The 14,753-nt window shown below is 38.1% G+C and overlaps 1 protein-coding gene across 1 annotated transcript; it reads left to right on the top strand.

Annotated features, from left to right (window-relative positions):
* Window positions 1-3,346: 3,346 nt before the first annotated feature.
* On the top strand, window positions 3,347-9,880 carry LOC112570178 (anti-sigma-I factor RsgI6-like). Its single transcript, XM_025248489.1, has 12 exons — window positions 3,347-3,586; window positions 3,803-3,942; window positions 4,307-4,405; window positions 4,701-4,854; window positions 5,296-5,341; window positions 5,453-5,611; window positions 7,035-7,090; window positions 7,484-7,621; window positions 7,904-8,075; window positions 8,309-8,419; window positions 8,758-8,976; window positions 9,650-9,880. The coding sequence occupies exons 1-12, from the start codon at window positions 3,411-3,413 to the stop codon at window positions 9,863-9,865; spliced, it is 1,686 nt and encodes a 561-aa protein (XP_025104274.1). The 5' UTR covers window positions 3,347-3,410; the 3' UTR covers window positions 9,866-9,880.
* The last annotated feature ends 4,873 nt before the right edge of the window (window positions 9,881-14,753 follow it).

Consider the following 14,753-nt stretch of genomic DNA (forward strand, 5'->3'; position numbering starts at 1 on the left):
ATGATGAAAACTTTTTAATGTACCTTACTGAAAGCGCGCTGGTTCAATTCCCGATCAGCGCAGCAAACTTCCTCAGTCGACATGTAATGGGGAATGGATACCTGACTCCATAGAGGGTTGGGGAAAGTAGAGCACCGAGGGAGAGTAGATGGGCACCGCCCTCACGTGAAGCTGGCCCCAAGAAAAGGGAGGTCTTTAACACCTTACCCCCACTACTACTACTACTAATAATAATAATAGATAGAATTTCCATAGCGCAGTATCTCAGTCAAAGGAATGGAATCCATCCAACAGATCCAATCAGTCCGCACTTTAAAATAACATTATTTACAATCCAGCTGCAAAACAGAAGGGAGAAAACGCAGCACATGTAAACATGAAGGTCGCACCAGTTTATCCAAAGCAAAGCATGGCCACAACACGTAAAACAAAATCAAGAGAAGCCGATTCTCTCAGCCTGTCAGTGAAAGGGACAGAACTTTCATTTTTAGCACTCCATAAAACTATTATTGGGAAATAAGACAAAGGCGAGCAATTGAAGATGGCGAAAATAACAACGGGTGATGTTTGTTTTATTATTGATGCTCTCATGTAAACATTAGACCAAGAAACCTATTTATTTCAGGGAAGGAGTATTAAACTTGAAATTTGCAATAAAAGTAATGAAAATTGCCTACTTACACTCTGGCGACAGCAATAACCCAAAAAATTGAGTTTATCATTTTGAAAAAAAATCAACACATCTAAATGGGCTTCTTGCCTTTATCCAAAACATCGGCAAAAACCTCCATCACTTAGCACCAAACAGATTTCCTAAAATATATTAAAAATCGTTGGCAAAGTCGTTTTCAACAGTAGATTATTTGCTAGTATCACGAACAAAGTCATCCCCGGGGAAATTGCTCCATGAGCCATCGATTTTTTTCGACGACACAAGTCGCTCAAAATAAATTGAAACTGGCTCGCAAACTGTGTAAAGAAGACCTGGGGTTAGAAACAAACTTTTTGATTGGTTAGTGTTTAACTGGGTCCACCTATAGAAGAACTTTTCTTTGGTCACTACGGAGAGTCCCGATCGTGGCGTCTCGTGCTTCGAGAGTTTTCGTATTTAGAGATTTTGAGAAGGCAAGGACAGCATGAAACGAGAAATACTACTACAGGAGGTAGGAAGATTGGGTATACAAGGCAAATTGTGGAGGACTGTGAAAAGCACGTACAAAGATGTCAAAGGTTGTGTCAATAGCAACCAGAAAAATGTCACTTCAAATACTTTCTATGTCTTAAGCAGGGCTGTGAGGTCAGTCCAACGTTTTTCACTTATTAACTCACTAGCCCAAGACATAAAACGGTAGACATGTGATTCCATTAACCCCACATTATCTACAGTTTTTTTACCTTACTATTTACAGATTATTACTATTAACATTATTATAAACAACTGTTGCATGACTACAAAATCAGCTTAGAACACTACACCAAGCAGCTAAGAGAATTTGTTTGACGGTTAACCTCGCTAAAACAAAAGTGGTTGTCTTTCAAAAAGATGGTCGCATGGTAAGGAGGGAAAATGGGTCTGAGGGGAGGAAAACTGGAGGAGGGGAAAACATACACGTATCACAATTTTAACGTAGTAATTATGCAGTGAATGATATGGCGATTAAAGCTGAGAATGGTAAAATAAAATCTTTACAACTATGGTTTAGTATGAAAATGTAATTCTGCTCGAGTGTTTTTTTTTAACCTTAGACTTTCAAATTGTGTCCATATATGCATCTCAAACCAAACAGCTTCTGTATAGAAGATGCAACTTATTGCCTGTAACAGATTTCTAGGGGTTTCAGTGATAGCATTCAACAAATTAATGTATGGAGATTTAGGTAGTTACTCTTTGTGCACTATTTCAAATATAAGATTATTAAATATTTGTGAAGGTTGTTAAAGCTTCCAGCCACACGGTATGCAGAGAAAACATACGATGTGCTATGCCTAATGGACTCCAGAGTTCATGAAACATGGATGCCTAAGATATTTAAGGCACTCCTCTCTTTATACTCGTCGGTGAGAAACGCCCTGGATGACAGACGAGAAGCACACATTGGCACAAGAGTTCACCTTGCGAGGTTTCCATGGCGACTACAAGGTGCAGATCAGGTACAACGGCGACACACAGACCTTTAACTCAGGTAAATAGGGCTATCCTTGATAAAAAGTGTTTTAACAAGGGATTTATTGGGTCAACATTCGTGTCCGTCAAACACGCTCAGAGCACTAGCATTGAGGATTTGTTTGCAAAACGAGGGCACTTTCTTTCTTTCTTTTATTTGTATGTATAATGGCCACAAGTGTCTCTATAGCCAAATGAAAAAAATATTCAAACGCGTGATTAACTTTCGTTTTCCTCTAAAAACATTATCTTTAAAGTAAACCTTCAAGTGAATAAACCAGAGCAAAAATTCAAATGAATTATAAACGCTTAAATCTGATTGTTAAATCTGCAAAAGCATGAAGAATGCTTCTTTAGATGTCTAGCTATACTGAATAGCCGCTGCATTGCATTTGTTATTTTTTTTACATAAACTGTAAAAAAAGACCTTGGCTAAATAACAAGGAATTACAAAGATTGTATACACTAAACTGCTTTACAAAAAGTAAAAGAACACATAATTTATATCAGCAAAAGTTTACACCAGGTTTTATGCAAGAAACAAAAACAGCCTACAGGTTACAGAAAGAGACCAAAAAAGTTGCCTACAGTTTGTTAGAAAGTTGTCATTGTAAGAATCCGAACAACTGTTCTTCGTCCAACAAACATGTCTAAAATCTATTAAATTCAAAGCCTCGCCAACTGACATTTAAACAATATTGTGTATAAACTGCATTGGTGGGCAGACTGGATTGTTAAAAAATGTAGTTTGCCACTATTTATAAACTTCGTCGTTAATCAGGGAAGAAACTATCCTGTAAAATATTTCTTTTGTTTGATTTATTGGTCGATTAGCCGTCAGTTGTGTTACATTTAGGTGTCCCCATTGTTAAAGTACTAATTAGTTTTAAAGAACACTTATAATTGTCATGTTAATACGCAGTCTGAAAGTGAAATCATGTCAGAAGTCAAAGTTTTAATACCTAGATGCAGATAAAAGACATGTACGGCATATTAGTGCGCGTGCACTGAGGTCCCTCACCTTTACATACGAGATAACTTTATCAACATCAAGTCTCACATTGTTAGAAAGGAAACACCTGCTTTGTACTCGACCGTGATGTAAACTATTTTAGCAGTCATGCTCGTGGCAATAATTTGTGTCAGATAAAATGTTCTTGTCTAGTCTCTGATCTTTTAAAAAAGATTGTAAGTTTAGCAGTTACATTAGTCATTGTTGTAAAGGTTGAAGGTTACTTTGCCCATAATGCAAACGTTGATTGCATGGGTGGTTTGCGCACTGGTAGCCAGTGTGGTGAGCCAAGAGGTTCTCCAGAATGGAGGGTTCGAGTCTACCCACCACTGGGACTGCTGGAGTCCTATTCAGTGCAAAATCGTGACTGACAGCCATTCTGGCGCTGGTGCTATGGAGGTACAAAACAGGTCAGAAATCAAAATCATTGTTAGTATGAGGCGTAAATCATATATCATAACCAAATAAAATCCCATTAACAAGGACGACAAATACGACAATGAACTTAAAATGCTAACTCTTGAAAAAAGGAACAAATTTAGTTTAGTAACCAACAACAAATAATACTCAACAGCTGTAAACATTCAGTGTTGTGATTTTTACAACCATAATTTCCATGGTAACAGGAAGAAATACTGGCAAGGGCCGTCACAATATATCAACGTGACACGAGGGACTGGCTACGAGGTGAGCGCCCACATCAAACTACAGAACGACCGGGGTATCGGACACAGAGTGGAGCTGCAGGTGGAGTTTGAGATGACAGGTCAGTACAGGGTGCAATTTCTGTTTGGGTAGAAGTACTCAGAGTCCACAACTACGTCTAACCGAGGAAATCACCATCACAACATCGAAATCTGGTTACTTTGCATGCATGTTAGTCCTTTGTCCTGACTAAATTTCTGACTACATCGTCTTTAAAAGTATTGGTTTTGTAGGTTTGAATACACACAGTTTCAGTGATGATTGCTTGAAGGTTTAAGTTATTTTTGATGATGGATTTTAAGCTTTGCACTCAACGACATTAAAAGATTTTACTGAAATATGTAAAACTTCCACATTAGTTTGATACCCTCAAGATATCTATTATGTGTTTAGAATGCAACTAGAATTGTAGCATCTTTTTTCAGACGGCACTCACGAGTACAAGAGAGCAGCTAGCCAAGAAGAAACTAGAGCTGATGACGGATGGGTTCATCTGATCGGCTTGTTTTATGTTCCAAACAAAGGTAATTAAAAATAACAACAACAACAACAACAGCAACAGTGTAAAGCACACAACCACACTCACGAAGCACTTGAAACAAGTAGGAGACATGGAAAGAATACGAAGGACGGAAGGAGAAACAACATTTAGTTGTGAAGGGCGGTGTCCATGTCCTATTCCTCTCGCTCCTATACTTTCTTCAATTCTCTATGAAGTCAGGTTCTCAGCTGGGTCGAGTGCGATAAGCTCGGGAATCGAGCCGGCGTTCTTTCAGATTCAGATGCCAGGCCTGTAAACTCTCGGCTGTCTTTTTGCAGATGTCAGGCTGACCAGAATCCATTATCAAGGACCAGAGGAGGGCATCAGTTTTGTCGTCGACGACGCTTCAGTCAAGCCCACACCCTCTGGTGCTGCTGCAGCTGATGTGAGCAGCGACATCGACAGACTGAGGAGAAGCAACATAGTGGTTAAGTGCGTGCTGCTTTCAATATATAATAACCTCTCTTAGTTCTGCATTGATAGAATATTTTGTGTCACTAGTGTAGCACTTCTCTGTGTGTCAATAAAGTAACACTGTTGTTATACCATTTTTAAATTATAGCGAATTTAATATTACTATTTCAATAGTTTGTAATCATATATAATTTTTTAAAATTAATAATATTTATAATTTTAACATAAATTGATAGAATATTAATAACAATCTTATTTCACAGTTTATCTCAAGTTTGCACGATGTTCTTTAATCAAGAACTAAATATATTTCAATTCTGAATTTTGCTGTGGATAAAATCGTGTGCAGCCTGTCATTGGATGTTACTACTAAAGAAACACAATAACATCCTGAAGCTTTGTCCAATGTGTAAAATCTGACCTGAAATCCATGCACGACCTTGCTGATTTTGTTTTCAGCGTGACAGCTGGTGGTAACATCAACCACGGTGAAGTAAGCATACGGGTAAGTTAGGATTAATATAAATTTCAATACCTATTTTATATTTTAAAATTAATGTATAAAAGCCACCCAGACTAAATCTTTGTTCTTCAAGCTAACTGTCGTTGATTACAGGTGGTACAAAAGAAGAAGTCGTTCCCGTTCGGAACCGCTGTGTATTCCTGGGTCTACAACGATGCTTCCCAGACAAAATACCGGGATTTCATCCACCAGCACTACAACTGGGCGGTGCCAGAAAAAGCACTTAAGTGGGGCACCATAGAACCTAACAGGGTACATTTTTTATTAATAAGATTTATAATTGTAACATAAATTGATAGCATAATAATAACAACAATATTATTTAACGTTTTACTTTAAGTTTGATATTTTTTAATCAAGAACTGAAATACAGTGATACCTCGGTTCTCGAACATAATTCGTTCCGGGAGGACGGTCGAGAACCAAATTGTTCGAGAACCGAAGCAATGAAACCCATAGGAAATAATGGAAACTGGATTAATTCGTTCCAAGCCCCAGAAAATGCTTATTTACTGGCCAAATTTGTATATAATATGTAGAAAAACATGAGTCTCAACAAGAAATAAGAAATAAAAGTGTATTTATTAAAAAAATAAATAAATAAATAAAATGTACTGTACAGTACAGTACAGTACAGTAAATTGTGTTTCATTTACTGTACCTGTACCAAACTTTATGGCAGGAGGGAATGAATGTGGAGGGAGGAGGGAAGGGGGATGGTTATTGTTTTGAAGGGGAGTCCTCTTCAATAAAAACAGAGGGTAACTGCTCTTCGGGTGTTTCTGTTCTCTGTATCTTTTGCTGAGGAGAATCAGAATCTTGCTCTGCAGTTGCTTGTCTGATTTCTTTACGGAAGAATTTGTCAATTGTTTGCTGTTTTTTTCTCCTTTGCAAAATTTTGCGGAAAGTGGACATAACATTGTCATTAAAAATGTTAACTGCTCTATTTGCTACCACTTTATCAGGGTGATGTTGTTCAACACAATTTGCGATTTCTGCCCATTTTGCACACATTTCATGAATCTCTCCACAAAAACGTGACTCTCTCTCTCTGCACTCACACTGATGACGCAAGCAAGGCGCGCTGGGCCGAATGAACGCCATTCGGCTCAACTCGGCTCAACTCGGCTCATCTCGGACGTTCGGATGTTCGAGTTCCAAATATTTGTTCGGATTCCAAGACAAAATTTTCTCGAATTTCCTGGTCGAATACCGATTTGGTCGAAAGTCAAGGCGTTCTAGAACCGAGGTATCACTGTATTTTTCAATGCTGAATGTTGCTGCGCATAAAATCGTGTACAGCCTGTCATTGGATGTTACTACTAAAGAAATACAATAACATATATTGAAATGATGTTTAAGGGGTCTGCGGATTTATTTCTGTTCAGGTAGAGAATAGTTTAAAAGATACAGATTACTTTTATTAAGACTATACTAAAAACTGGGTAGTTCCTGCTAGCCAAAGAAATGGGGTTTTGGGGGCATTTATGAATCGCACGTGTGTCTTCCTTGTGAATAAAATAAACAAGTAAAAATTCTGGAGAGAAAATACTTTTGAGGCACTCGACATTGAGGCTTCCGTTATGATCGCCATTTAATGCTTACCTCTCCTCTTGGGCACATTACTCGACAAATACAAGGGGAAAATATAATAACAGTTGACTGTGATTTTCAGGGACAAAAGAACTATCAGCTTGGCCTGAACATGATTCACGGACTGAAAAGTCACGGGTTAGTAAACATTAGGATACTGCAACCACCATCACCGACATTATAATCACCATCGTCGACTTTATTATCGTATAATAACGAAAGAGTTGGTGAATTTAAATTATAAAAAAATTATTAAATGAAAGAGAGTTTAGCGTTTCAGAGATTGCTCCTCCCCCATGTAGTTTACTATTTCTCGCACTTCGTGAAAGGCGAGTCACAGACTCAGTTCTGGCTTTTTGATAATTCCTTAAAATAGTCCTACAAATGAAACAGTAACTGCAAATGTCTCACATTGATACGAAATTAAGAAAATATTCACTTTCACTAAGAGTCAACACATGTCGTGTACAGAGGTGTTTGTAGAAATGTTTGTTATAGTTTTCTTGCATCCACCCGAGATGTTTAAAACAGGATTAAGGTGAGAGGTCACAACCTGGTGTGGTCTGTCGACTCATTCGTACAGAGCTGGGTCAAAGCTCTGCATGGGGATGAGCTGCGAAAGGTTGTCCATGACCACATTGTGGAAACCGTCAACACATTTAAGGGCTTGTAAGTTTATTTCATTTTTTTTTCGTTCTAAAATGTCAATAGTTTATTTTATATTTTTTATATTGTTGTGTTATTTCGAAAAACAAAATCTACTGTTCTACATCCACCAAACCAGATGATGCCAGTTACAATATTGAACTTTATGTTGTAAAAATATGTTTGAACCTTATAGCAATCGACTGCCACTAGTTAAATAAGTTACGTTGTCAAGTGTTATTTTTTCACTCACTCATCAACACATCAGGAAGGAGTTTTTTTTGTTTATTTGTTTGTTTTGACCAGAGTGGAGCACTGGGACGTGAACAACGAGAACCTGCATGGCCAGTGGTACCAGCATCAACTGAATGACAGTAGCTACAACCTGGAACTGTTCCGTAACGCGCACGCTGCTGACCCCAACGTCAAACTCTTCCTCAACGACTACAACGTGGTGTCTGACGGTGCCTCAACCAATGTCAGTATATGAGAATGCTTGCTTCTAATTCATCTGAAAGCAAATGTTTGCCAACATCGTGTGCTTCATTTCTGCCTAAAATATACTCTTGTTGTCTTTAGCATTATAGTCTTCTGTGCCTTGCTATGTTCCCGAAGAATGCAACTCGTACTGCTCCATACTAGTCTGTAGTCTTTGTTTTTAATCTGTAAAAACGAATATCATCTTCACACAGTCTTTGCGGTGTGTGACAGGCCTATCTTCAGCAAGGTAAACAGGTTAAGGCCGCTAATGTGAGTCTTTACGGTATGGGTGTCCAGTGCCACTTTGGCGATGAAGCTAACCCAAACGTCGCTGGGATGAAGGTAAGAAAAATAATATCATAAACATCCTTCGCCTTTCTCATTCTCCTTCTATTATTATTATTGTAAGAAATGAAACAAAGGTACGCACAACAATAAATAGTTCTACAATACAGTAAGATAAAAGATTTCAGATTCTGTCTGTATCCCTTTTTTCTTTTTAGTTATCTGCATTTTTTTTACTATTATTTATTAAGTTACGTTAAAGGGAATAACATATCTTTATGTTGAGAAATCAGAAAGCCTTTATTTTATAGGTGTGGATGTAAAAAATACTCATCTAACTTCTTCTATACTCCAAAAGCTGTTTTAGCTACATGTGGGTTTTTTTCTAATCTCAGCAACATCTGGATACTTTAGCTCAAGTGGGCGTGCCCATCTGGGCCACCGAGTTGGATGTGGTAGCTACGGACGAGAACAAACGAGCGGACTTCTACGAGCACGCGCTGACAGCCCTGTACAGCCATCATGCCGTGGAGGGCATCCTCATGTGGGGCTTCTGGGACAAGGTCCACTGGCGGGGTGCCAGAGCTGCTCTTGTTGTCGGGGACAACCTGCAGGTGTGTTGGGTTACAAATAACCAAACAAGGATCTTACAGGCATTATAGCACAGCCAGCATCCAATCAGACGTTTTGGAATCACTGTCATGATGAGAGCACATTGGATTCTTCTTCTATTAGAATTTCTACCCAGAACTACCCTTGACATCAACCTTTTTTTTCTATAAGAGACATCCGACAAATGCTTACTGAGTGTACCTATGGTTAGTCCAAATTATGTGGGTACGTTTTTTCCATTTTAGAATTAACTTTAGCACAAATACGACCAAAATGATTACCATCTAAGTCTCAACATTAGTTTTTACACTTTTCATCAACGCTTAAACACTTTAAAGACTTTAAAATTGTAAGAATCAAGCTTTCCACAGCGATAAGGTTTCTTTTATAATGTATCCAGCAGGTAAAGTAAAACACTGTTGAAATTACTATTGCTGCGGCAGATGAGTTATGATGTTGTAAAGGACATTGTCTTCCATAAGGAATGCTTCATTCAAAGTACTTCTGATAGTGAATACGAAACACATTTCATCAATAATAAAACAATAAAATATGAGAATGTTTACTAAAATATGTCTGTTTAGTCTCCATGATTAGTCAAATGTTTGCTTTCGTTTAAGTTTATGAAACACCGGGTGTTTGTGGTAGACATGAACTAAACGTTTGATTCTATAGCTGACGGCGGCCGGACGTCGCGTGCTGGAGCTCTATGAGCACAGGTGGATGACGGACGAGACGCACAACCTGGCAGCGGGCACCCAGTTCACAGTACGCGGTTTCCATGGCGACTACGAGGTGCACGTGATCTACCAAGGTCAGGAGCGCACCAACCTGAAGCAGACGTTCACGTTGGGCAACGCAGCCCACACCATCAACATCAACATTAGCTAGAGCGACACTCGTGGGCAATAAAGTTGAACTTAATCTTTGGACACGTGGTATGTTTTTATTTTTTTATTCAAGGATCCTTCCTTGCATATCTATATATCTCACTGGCTATTTATCCTTATCTTTCATCTCTCTTTGTCTATGTCTTTTTTCTGTCTTCCTCTAAAATACTAAAAACATAATGTCTCCGTGAATGTCTAAGTTATTTTCCACTAAAATAGTTACTTTCATACCAAGAATCAACTTATTCAAGATGAACATGAAATACTCAGGTAGGGTTCTATAAAACAGCCTTCATTCAGGTTCCCAGTCACTTAATCCCCAGACACTTCATCCCCGACATTTAATCCCCGACACTTCATCCCCTAGACTTTTAATCCCTAAGCACTTAATCTCCAGACACTTAATCCCTAAACTAAATCCTTAACTAAAAAAATTATAAAGTCAGCGAAACATTTAATTGAAATTCAAATTCAAACCATGCTTTTAACTTCAACGTCATCTGAACATCTACAACATTAGTTAAAGTTTATATAATCTAGTAAATTTAATGTTCTTCAACAATATATACAGTATATACGTATGCTTGAAGTAGGATAGAAGTTCCGGTATGCGATCATGTTGTGGCATTGACTCTGCAAGCAATTCGAAGGAATCAACAATGTCTTCCTCACGTACATAGGCAAGTGCTGGGAGGTATCTGACCATTCCACGTCATTCGTCGTCTTCATCGTCACTTCTCATCCCCAGTTCAGTGACTTTGCGTAATACCGCTCGACTTAAGCGAAAGTAACAACCCGTTACTTTACATGACTAAAAGCGGTCATCGCAGCTTTCTCAAAGTCTGTTACTATATATTGTCTCTGGAGCTGCATTAGGCATGAGCTCTCTAACTGCATCCAACAATCTATTATAGGTTGCACTTGATTTATAAAGGATTAAGTGTCTGGGGATTAAGTGTCGGGGATGAAGTGTCGGGGATTAAGTGTCGGGGATGAAGTGTCTGGGGATTAAAAGTCTAGGGGATGAAGTGTCGGGGATGAAGTGTCTGGGGATTAAGTGACTGGACAGCCTTCATTCACACCTTCAACAAGCGGAATACAACCTATATTACTTGAAGGGAGGACTCTTACAATATTTACATAAAGCCTTTGATTGCTTGCAGAGGCTTTCCACTCAACATAACCATTCATTACTAACAATGAAAAATAGACCTATGCTACATGTACTTACAAAATACAAATACTGAGAACGTTCTACAAGTATATGCAGAAACATTGAACAGTAAGCGTGGGCCATGAAGCATTGAAGGAGTACAAAATAAGCTTGATGATGAAAACTTTTTATGGTACCTTACTGAAAGCGCTGGTTCAATACCCGATTAGCGCAGCAAACTTTCCCGGTCGACTCAGTTGAGGGAATGGATACCTGACTCCATAGAGGGTTGGGAAAGTAAAGCAGCGAGGAAGAGTAGATGGGCACCGCCCTCACGTGAACCTGGCCCGAGAAGAGTGAGGTCTCTAGCACTCTACCCCCCATCCCCCAACGACCTGAAAAAATTATAGGATGACCTTTACCTTCACCTACAACCTTTGATGTAGCTTGTCTACATGAGACATGGTATTTTGCAAATCAGCTTGCTTTAGGCCTACCACAATTTTGTGTTTGCTTCCCTGGAGCTGTCCTTTAATGAACGCAGATCAGGTGGTCTTATTGTACTACTAATAAATGATCTTAAAAATGTTTCAAGGAATAGTTATATGACCATATGCCTGCTTTTAAAGTGTGCAGAACACTTAGTGAAGGAGTAAGGTATGTTATCATCTTATTTACTTATATACCACCTGAGGGGTCACATAATAATAATAGAGAATTTCTATAGCGCAGTATCTCAGTCAAAGGAATGGAATCCATCCAACAGATCCAATCAGTCCGTACTTTAAAATAACATCATTTACAATCCAGCTGCAAAACAGAAGGGAGAAAACGCAGCACATGTAAACATGAAGGTCGCACCCGTTTATCCAAAGCAAAGCATGGCCACAACACGAAAAATCAAGAGGAGCTGATTCTCTCAGCCTGTCAGTCAAAGGGACAGAACTTTCACTTTTAACACGCCATAAAAATATTATTGCGCAATAAGGCCAGACACCGGTAAAAAAAAAAAAGTTTTTTGTTTCACGGGTTAGCTCGGATTTTTTATGAGATATTTAGCCCTACAATGGAGTTTCAAAAATTGTTTTGCTGCACGCGTCGCGCAATCGGTTGCCATGGAAACAATCCAAAATGGCGCCTTAAAAAACCATTTTAAAAAGCTTATAACTTCATCAATTTTGTGAGTAGACTCAAAATTCTGTTTGAAATAGTTACATAAAAGAAATATCTACAATTGTAGGAGAGGGATTTTGCAAAATCGGCTTAGTTTTTTTTTTTAATGAATTTTTTTGTAAAACACTGTTAAATTTTAAGAAATTTTGATTTAAAACGGTATAACTACCAAACTACTAAATAATTCTTTAAAATCTCTCCTACAAATGTTTTAATTTGTATGAAGAAAAGCTCAACCAAATTGCAGGTCTATATCTCTTGTCAATAAAAAGTTATAAGCTTTTGAAGTAAACAGTCGCTAACCAAAACAGAAACTGAGAAAACGAAGAAAGAAAAACTGAAAGTTTAATAACTACTAAACTACTCAATATGTTTCAAAAAGCTCTCATAGAAATGTTTAACTATGGATAAAGAAAACGTCAACCACATTTTAGGCCTGTATCACATGTCAATATAAAGTTATAAGCTTTTGAACAAAACAAGCTTAATAAAACCAGAAACTGAAGAGGCGAAGGAAAACAAAGTGAAAGCTTAGTAACTACTAAACCACTAATTATTTTTTAAAAAGCTCTCTCTGAAATGTTTAAACATGTATAAAGAAAACGTAATTCAAATTTTAGGCCTGAATCACATGTCAATATAAAGTTATAGGGATTTTAATTAAACAAACTGTAACAAAAACAAGGAACGGAAAAAGCGATAACAAAACCTTCAAGCTTAGTAACTTTGTTTTATCTAAGCCTTTTGTGTAATTTACTTCTTGGATGAAAAATATAACTATCTTTCAATGTGTTACTACATATAACTTGAACATAAGTAATAAAATTAATTATTTTGTTCACTTTTAGAAAAGTCAACATGGTTGTGAAGTACACAGTAATAAAAAATAGTGTTTGTAAACATTTAGCAAAACAGTTATAGGTTTAGTTAGTTATATAGAAGTTTAGTGTCAACTAACTTCATGGTTCTTGCCATCATTGGTCTTTTGCTATCTAACACTTAGTGATGCTGTCTCACATATTGCTTCCAATTTTTATGAGCATCTACTGAAGTAGCAGCATTAGTAGGAAACACTCTCATCTTTCTTAGCCTTCAGATGCAGGGTGATTGGATGAACATCAACATATAATTCTTTCATTAAAGAAATTATTTCAAAAGCTTATAGGGGAGTATAACCTATTCTTGCTGCCCTATGCTCCACTGGGGGCGAATAGGAATAAGAAGAAGAATAACCTATTCATGAAATTTATATATACATCATGGAGTGCACCAGCATTTGAGCAGCTGCTCATGTTCTGTTCCTCTGTATGCTAGGATTATTTTATGAATTATACATCTGTAGTCACTTAGATTAAAGATGTTTGATTTTTGTGGCTAGGTGGTATCTTATTTTCTGTCAAAGATTTATGGGAAAAGCAGCAGCTGTCTGGCCTTTGTGCTCTCAAGACACTGAATGGCCACAAACTTGACTGCATATCAGTTTTCATTCTGTTTGTTAGGAATGTTATACATAATTGTCTTCACACATTCTGTTTGTGACATTTGGTTTGAGTAAGACAATCCAACCCCCACCCAACCTTTGTTATCTGTGCAAATGATGAAAAGCTCTGTTTCCTTACATTCCAGACAAAGTACATAAATAACTAGCATTGCAAGTTCACTCAAATCTGTAAATGTTCACATCTAGTCGTGATTACTACAGAGATTTGCAGCAGAAATTAAAACTTTTCGAGATGCATACCACCAGGGATGGGGAGTAGCTGTAGCCTAGCTACAGCTACTGTAGCCGGCTACAAATTTTGTAGCTTGTAGCTTAGCCGGCTACAAATTAAAAAAAAGTAGCTTTTAGCCGTAGCTACATTTTAGAAAGTAGCTGTAGCTTGGCTACATGTTGGCTACTTTCACGACTGTAGCACTCTAGTAGTGTACAAAGTATAATGTCTTTGGGTTGTAGATTTGCATCTATATTCCAGAATGTTCAGCACGGCAGCAATGTAAAAGATAGAATGTCTTTGCGCGAGGGAGGAAATGATGTTCAACAATGTAGCGATGTTCAAAAATGTCTTTATTGCGACGAAATAAAATGTCTGTGCTAGAATGTTCGAAGGGAGGGAGAATAAATAGCAGGGCTGACAGTGGTGTGGGACCTCTTTGAGAATTGGAGAGAGAGAGAAGTTAGGCCAGCTGCTGAGAAAAAGATACTGAATTAAAGAAAACTTCAGTGTGGAATTCAATCTCTGTGTTATTTCTGGTACGACAGCCTACGTAGCCATTTGACGTGTTGGTTACACGACCATTGTCGACAGCGTGTCAGCAAGACGACGACAGCCACTGCTGTCACTGCTCAGTGTCTTGACAGCCAGACACCCACGTGTCTCGCACGCTCAGTAACCGGAAGTACCGGGTCGTCCATGTGGCGGGAGCGATTTGAAAAACGAAGATGGACGTACCCATCAATTTCCAGCCTTATTTGAAATTTTTTACATTTTGCGAAGCCACAAAATGTGGGTATAGTTTCAAATGCAAGAATGGGTGCGGCAGCACGAAAAAGTACTCAACGAAC

Source organism: Pomacea canaliculata, linkage group LG8 (assembly GCF_003073045.1).
Source record: "Pomacea canaliculata isolate SZHN2017 linkage group LG8, ASM307304v1, whole genome shotgun sequence".
Classification (NCBI taxonomy): domain Eukaryota; kingdom Metazoa; phylum Mollusca; class Gastropoda; order Architaenioglossa; family Ampullariidae; genus Pomacea; species Pomacea canaliculata.

Bases quoted from the DNA above. Each gene is read 5' to 3' on its own strand.
- LOC112570178 (XM_025248489.1), top strand. From the start codon at position 3,411: ATGCAAACGTTGATTGCATGGGTGGTTTGCGCACTGGTAGCCAGTGTG. The intron at 5,342-5,452 runs GTAAGTTAGGAT...CGTTGATTACAG, and splicing joins ACGGTGAAGTAAGCATACGG to GTGGTACAAAAGAAGAAGTC. The intron at 8,977-9,649 runs GTGTGTTGGGTT...TTGATTCTATAG, and splicing joins TTGTCGGGGACAACCTGCAG to CTGACGGCGGCCGGACGTCG.